Here is a 7,057-nt window from a genome sequence, read left to right on the forward strand (position 1 = left end):
GGCGGTGTACCTAATAGAGTGTCCGAATGACGTCACAGATCAAACAGCCAATCAGAAAGTGAGGGTGAACCAGGGGCGTCGACCTCCAGTCTTCGAGTGGCCGCGTTCCAATATGTTTTCCAAGTTACCCTCGTTAAACACACCTGCGTGAAAAGATTTTGTTCATTTTCACGTTCTGCAGGAGCCCAACTTTTCACGCAGGTGCGCTTAACGAGGGAATCTTGGAAAACATGTTGGAATGCGGCCCCGAGGACTCGAGCTTGTGACCTTTGACCATGATATTTCCGTAATAGAGTGACCTGTTATTAGGTACACTTGAAAATGGCGGTGTACCTAATGGAATGTCCGTGTGATTCCCTCGTTAAGTGCACCTGCGTGAAAAGTTTTAGCTCCTGCAGAACGTGAAAATGACCAAAAACTTTTCACGCAGGTGCGCTTAACGAGGGAATCTTGGAAAACATGTTGGAATGCGGCCCCGAGGACAAGAGCTCGACACCTGTGACCTTTGACCATGATATTTCCCTAATAGAGTGGCCTGTTATTAGGTACACTTGAAAATGGCGGTGTACCTAATGGAGTGTCCGTGTGATTCCCTCGTTAAGTGCACCTGCGTGAAAAGTTTTAGCTATTTTCAGGTTCTGCAGGAGCTAAAACTTTTCACGCAGCTGCACTTAACGAGGGAATCTTGGAAAACATGTTGGAATGCGGCCCGAGGACTAGAGTTTGGCACCTGTGACCTTTGACCATGATATTTCCCTAATAAAGTGGCCTGTTATTAGGTACACTTGAAAATGGCGGTGTACCTAATGGAGTGTCCGAGTGACGTCACAGATCAAACAGCCAATCAGAAAGTGGGGGTGAGGGCGGGTGTGGCACTTTTCACGTTCACTCAAGCTTTTGCCCTAATAAAGTGGCCTGTGATTAGGTACACCTCATGGACACTTCAATAGGTACACTACACGAGGTAAAAAAAATAAAAAGATTTAATAAATAAGAATGTGTAGCGAACGATTCTTTTGAACAAATCTTTTGAGTGAACCGTAGATTTTCACTGGAATGCACATCACTCGTACAAAACGGTGCAAATGGCCAAGGGCTGTTGAAATAGCCGACTGGTTATTGACACGGGCTCTTGCGTGGTAAGATCTTAGCTCGGTCCCAGATGTGGACACATTCACTCTTGTGATCTCTATATTGGTACTTAGAGACATATTTTTCTATCACCAGAAAATTGTGGTTTTTAGACTGGCATTCACCATGAATCATCCTTGGAGCCTAAATCTTTTTAAATATGGCATAGCTGCGGAATACAGTGGTGCCAACAGGGGGCAGTGTAATATTGACAGCCACACAAAGATGTCAGAGCTGACTCAATAAACTGCAGTGATACCAGACACGTATTACTGTGAATATTATATTTTCCTACGGCACTATTTATGTGTAAATATCCATTCTTTGATAAGTCTGAGCACAAAAACAGCAAATAACAGGACACAGACAAATTCTCGAAAAGACTACCAAACCACAAATACTTGGATAAATACCATTAAATAGTGATAGTTAATTAAATAATATGAATTAATTAATACCATTAAATACCATTTAGCATAATTAGTAAAAAGGAGCAAACACTTGAATGATCTCAAAGGTTTATTAAATGCAGAGTCATTGCTTGGCTACAAAGCCTTGAATCTTTTCACGAGCCAGAAAAGGATTTCATGTGTTACAACGCAAAAGAGAAGCAACATTAAGGTGGAATGTTTCCTTCCCATATCTTCAGTGATAGACAAAAGGTGCCCATTGTAGTCAAGTTGATTGCTCAGTGGTGGAACAATCGGCGTTTGGTGTGGACCAGCGTGATGCCCTGCTCATTGCAGGCGTTGATCACAACCTGGTCTGCAGCAGAACCCGACGGGGCCGCGATGTACTCGACACCGCTCTGCAACGACACGGGCGGCCATTGCAGTCAAAGTGCAGAATGTAAACGGCAACGCATGAATGTATTGCCCGATGTATTTACCCGTTTGGCGCGGTCGATGTTATCTCGGAAGGGAAAGAAGGCATCAGAGCTCACGGCCACTGCCTGCAGGGAGCTGATCCACTTTTTCTTCTCAGTCTCTGACAGAAGCTCAGGAACCACCTCGTACATTGATTTCCAAACGGCCAAATCGGGACCCTTACGAAACAAGACCACCGCCTTTGAAATCAGTACTGCTGGGCTATCCAACAGACTGTATTGCTCATCCTCAATTACAAAGTAATGCTGAGGGCCAGTGCTCAATAGCGTCCTTTGACTGATTGGTAGGAGCAAGACCCGATAAAGTTAAATACAATTGCTTATAAAATTCATTTTAAATTATGCAACAATTATTATAGAATTCTTGATAGTAATTATACTCGGTCAATGTCATCAGCAGGTTGCAAGATGTATACAGAGTCACAGAAAGGCTTGGAACTGGACATTTCTGGGAAACTATCATGGCTCAAATGCTTGCTGTGCGTTTCGCCACTCGACTCCTGTTAGAGCACAGCGAGTTGTGCAAAAAGGACTGAAACATTCAACACAGTCCAAGGCTTACAGGTGAAATTAAGTAAGCATTTCTTTTCTCAATTCATCTCCAAATGACCTGGTGTGTATGTCAAAGGATCTAAATTTACAAATCTGTGCCTGATTTACAACTAAAGCCTACCTCTCCAATGGTGTCAGTGACATACTGGTCGATGGCGTTTGCCATCTCCGCTCGCTTGACGCCACTGCGGAACTTCATGCCGAGCACACGAGGATGGCGCCTGAGCCACCAGTTATCGGCTTTGTCACCCGCCAGTCTGGTGCAGTGAATCCGAGACTGCTGTCCCGCGCCGATCCCGATCACCTGTTCAACAAAAGTCTCGCTAAGACTGAGCTCAATTGTTGATTTGATTTGCCTGTCCGCAAGTTACCTGGCCGTCTTTGGCGTAGCACACCGAGTTGGACTGAGTGTACTTGACAGCGATGGTGGCCACCGTGAGGTCTCGGACGGCTGCCTCGGACAGCTAGTGAACACATTTACAAGTTGGCGGAAATCACAAGTTGTGATTCAACACAAGTCCAAAAGATCGTGAGGTTGAAACATTTGTACGCACCGAGCCCTTAGACACGATGTTGCTGAAGAATTCCTTGTTGATAAGCGCGTCGTTCCTTTTTTGTTTGAGGTATAGGCCAAACAACACTCGCACCTCAGTGTCGTCGGGCTCGTAGTCAGGGTCCATCTTTAGTCAGGACGCACAATGGGAAAATTATACAATAAGCACGGGCCATATCATTGGGTATACCCGTCTGCACACGCTGTCTTCTGTTGCTAAACACGTTAAACAAGATGCTACAAATATTTTCCCACGTGATACAATTAATATAAATTGTATGTTCCACTTTGACTGTCAATCAAAATAACAATACAATACAGTGGAAACTTGACTTAGGAGTTTAACCAGCACCAAAATTAATTTACTTGTATCAATGTTCCCATTGAAATGAATTGTCTGGCACCTGAAGCACACAGTAGTTTCCATTTTTCTTTTTTGACAGGATCTTGAGTGCTTCTTCATCATAGCCCGGTGCAATTATCCCATCAGACACCTGAAAGAGATACAGAGGTACATACAACATTTGAATAAGCAACCTTGAAATTTTACTGCAACTTGAGCGTGACTGTTTTTTTTACCTCTCTTGATATAATTTTGGCAGTAGGAACGTCACACACGTCAGAAACGGCAATGAAGTCTCCAAAAGAAGACATTCGGTCAGAACCTGAGGAAGAAAAATACATTACAAAAACATCATGACTATCGACGTTATCTCCTTACACACTTCTTAGTTGTTTAAAAATATTGTCTCAAATATGTTCATAGGCCTCTTGCAGCTATTTCAACAGCTGGCAACAAAAGTAAGTGCAGTCCTGAGATAAAATGTCCCAATTGTTCAAACCTCTTGCCCTGGCATAGGCGGTGGCCAATGGGCTGAGATCCTTCAACATGTCGTGTACCATGCACACCTTGGCCTCTTCCTCAGTCAGAACAACTCCTACTGCAGCTCCTTCAAACAAAAAAGATGAATTATTCCATTTTCCATGGTAATTTAACGACATCAAAAGACATTTCTCTGTGTCTCCATCTTACCCGCTGGGCTGACATGCTTGAAGGAAGCAGCGGCGGCCATGCCGAGGGCGCTCTTCAGTTCGCGAACAAGCTGCCACGCGTTCAGGGCGTCGCACAAGTTGATGAAGCCGGGGGAGCCATTTACCACTGAGAGAAAATCCAAGCAAATCAAATGGAATAATCTTTAGCTTCCTTCTGAAGATGCTAAATTATACCATGCTGAGACTATTTGGAGTAAAGGTTAATTAATAATTTAATAATTAATTAAACTTTCTTGTGCTATTAAATGAGAAACTGTCCAAACATTTGATTGGCAGTGTAGAAGTAAATTTGTGTAATTTACAAGTATTTCTATCATACTCAAAATAAATTAACTAAATAATTCATATAAACTTAATTGTTCCACATATGGAGAATTGTTTACAAATATTTTAAATTCATTATTTACAAAGAAGAAATCAATTAATGCGACGAATGAATAAAAAACACTACATTTCAATCAAGCAATTTCCTTTAGAGGGACTCCGGGTGATTGTCAAGAGGGCACCTTTGAGTGGGAGGGCAGAGTGCAGCGTGTAGAGCTGGGCGGGTGCTTGGTGCGGGTTCATGCCGTAACGCAGAGCCAGCTGGGAAACACTGCGGCTGTACTGTCCACGGAAGTAATCCGAAATAGCGTCGTCATACTGGGCCGTGTGAGTGAAAGCCTGAGGAAGAAGAACATTGCAGACATGAAGTGATGAAAAAGAAAAATCTAAGTTGACATCTGAGAGATTGCTACTATTTACACATAAAATATTAACACATAAAATAAGTATAAATAATAAGGATAATATCAAAAAAGTCATTTAATTAAATTATGAAGGTATGTTTTTTTTCACTTTTAAAGCCAGAGTCCTTCGTGTTTCCAAAGTGGTATCTTTGTCTTGAGATCCTGCCATCTCCGTGGCAACCAGTGAGTAATCAGCAGGATCACACACGATTGTCACACGTGCGTGATTCTTAGCTGCAGCCCTCAGCAAAGTTACACCACCTCATTGAAAAAGGGAGAAAGATGACAGTTAGAATTTTTTTAAAAATTTATTTTAAGCATTGTAATGTTTGTCAGGGGTGTTTGGCAATGCAGAAATACGACTTACCAATGTCAATCTGCTCTACGGCGTCTTCCACTTTAACATCTGGGTTGGAGACAGTTTTGACAAATGGGTACAGGTTGCACACGACCACCCTAGAGGAAAGCACATAGAAGAGCCTTTGCACGCTTTACATCAATAAACTATCAGACTACTTGCTCATACGTTTGTAACTTTTACCCAAAGGATGAGTTATAGTAGATTTTCAAGCGATTGTATTTGTTGGAATTACAGTACACACAGGGAAGTCCAAATATAGAATTGCATGTATCACACCGTATCACAACTTGCCAGGCAGCACTGACAGGAGAGGACGTTCCCAAATTAGCTGCAGTAATAGTTGTCATTGAATTATCATAACATTTATGCTAATTAGCATTAGCCCGCTTATAGTTTCAAATGATGTTATATGTACCTTTAGTGGCGCATTTTTGTTAGGTAAAATGATTCGGTTTGCATCATCCTTGTGTTTGACTATACAGTGCTTTATTTATTTTTTTTATTTGAATCTGTTGCTGTCACAGGAGAAAAAGAGCACTGAAGAGAGTAAATCACGGGGGTCAATCAATAACCTATCAATGTTACTAATCAGATTCACTGTTCACTTCTAACAAGTCAGATGACATCGGAGCCCTCTTGACCTTATATAAACCCAAGTCATAAGACCAGCATATGGAACCAGCACGTTTCCAATTATCGTGCTGCTAAAATCAACCACACGTGCTTCCCGTTTCTAACCTTTCCACAAATGTGCATGTTACACACAGCGTTTGAAATATGAGCACGTGAAATACATACGTGTAATATGTTCTCGAGGCTACTTGCGCTCTCACCTGACCAGACTGTAGCCGAGCTTGTCCATATCTGCTGTGTCACTGGCCGTCTTTCTGGCCAGGATGCCACCGTGGACTGCGGGATGGAGGGTCTTCACGCGGCCTCCTAGCATTTCTGGATGCCCAGTGAGCTCAGACACGTCCCTGACAAACACACACAATTTAGTGCAAGAGAAGACAACGCAACATTGTTGGGAAGGCTACTATTGACAGCTGTTTAAAAATGTATTTGATATAGATGATTTTCCATTTGATGCCCCCTGTACTACTACGACCTTATCTTGGCTAGTCTGACAATTCAGCACAATAGTAGAATGACTCGGAAGCACTCGTAAAATGACTGTTTGCACAAGCAACTTCCTGACAACAGAGTCGTTCTACTTGTCCATTGAATCGTCTTGCACGTAGAGTATCCAAGACTGGTGAAGAAATGGTCAAACAGCTTTCCACATAGTATACCTGACGGTCAGTCCAGCATCTCGCAGAGCTTTAGCTGTCCCACCTGATGCTACCAGACCCAAACCAACGTCCACGAGCTTTTTGGCAAACTCCAGCAGCCCACTTTTATCCGACACACTCAGCAGTGCTGCATGACACATACACATAAATAGTCATTTACCACTTTAGTGGGAGACAACAAAATTTCGAGCGAAACACAAACGCGCCACGTTAGCTACAATGTTAGCGAGGTTAGCACCACAAACACACATGCATCACTGGGGGAATAAATTCATTAGATAAAACGACACCAACTGTGTAGAATGGAAAGAAAACTGACCAAGTTCAGAGGAAGCCATTTTAACGGTCAGGTTGTCAGCTCGTAGTTAGCACGGAACTTGGCAAGGTTCTTGTAACGTGAACAGGCTCGCAAACGGAATAGACCCAAGTGCGCTTTTCGATGCGTTCAATGCTTCACTTCTATCCGCATGTGCTTCCAAAAATGCTAAGTACCGCCCACCG

At 42.8% G+C, this 7,057-nt stretch overlaps 1 protein-coding gene across 1 annotated transcript; it reads right to left on the reverse strand.

The window, feature by feature from the left end:
- Positions 1-1,637: 1,637 nt before the first annotated feature.
- On the reverse strand, positions 1,638-7,057 carry atic (5-aminoimidazole-4-carboxamide ribonucleotide formyltransferase/IMP cyclohydrolase). Its single transcript, XM_049718567.2, has 15 exons — positions 6,876-7,057; positions 6,557-6,683; positions 6,098-6,241; positions 5,271-5,359; positions 5,013-5,164; positions 4,682-4,838; positions 4,156-4,281; positions 3,965-4,072; positions 3,702-3,787; positions 3,527-3,616; positions 3,124-3,249; positions 2,941-3,033; positions 2,691-2,873; positions 2,021-2,176; positions 1,638-1,939 (listed from the first exon to the last, which is right to left on the reverse strand). Exons 1-15 carry the CDS (start codon positions 6,892-6,894, stop codon positions 1,820-1,822), a joined length of 1,776 nt encoding a protein of 591 aa, XP_049574524.1. The 5' UTR covers positions 6,895-7,057; the 3' UTR covers positions 1,638-1,819.

This window comes from Syngnathus scovelli, chromosome 4 (assembly GCF_024217435.2).
Source record: "Syngnathus scovelli strain Florida chromosome 4, RoL_Ssco_1.2, whole genome shotgun sequence".
NCBI classification, from domain to species: domain Eukaryota; kingdom Metazoa; phylum Chordata; class Actinopteri; order Syngnathiformes; family Syngnathidae; genus Syngnathus; species Syngnathus scovelli.

What these genes read in the sequence shown, in the direction of transcription:
- atic (XM_049718567.2), bottom strand. An exon ending in GATGCTGGACTGACCGTCAG is followed by an intron (nt 6,242 to 6,556) that starts GTATACTATGTG and finishes TGTGTTTGTCAG; the next exon opens with GGACGTGTCTGAGCTCACTG. An exon ending in CTCTGCCCTCCCACTCAAAG is followed by an intron (nt 4,282 to 4,681) that starts GTGCCCTCTTGA and finishes ATTTTCTCTCAG; the next exon opens with TGGTAAATGGCTCCCCCGGC.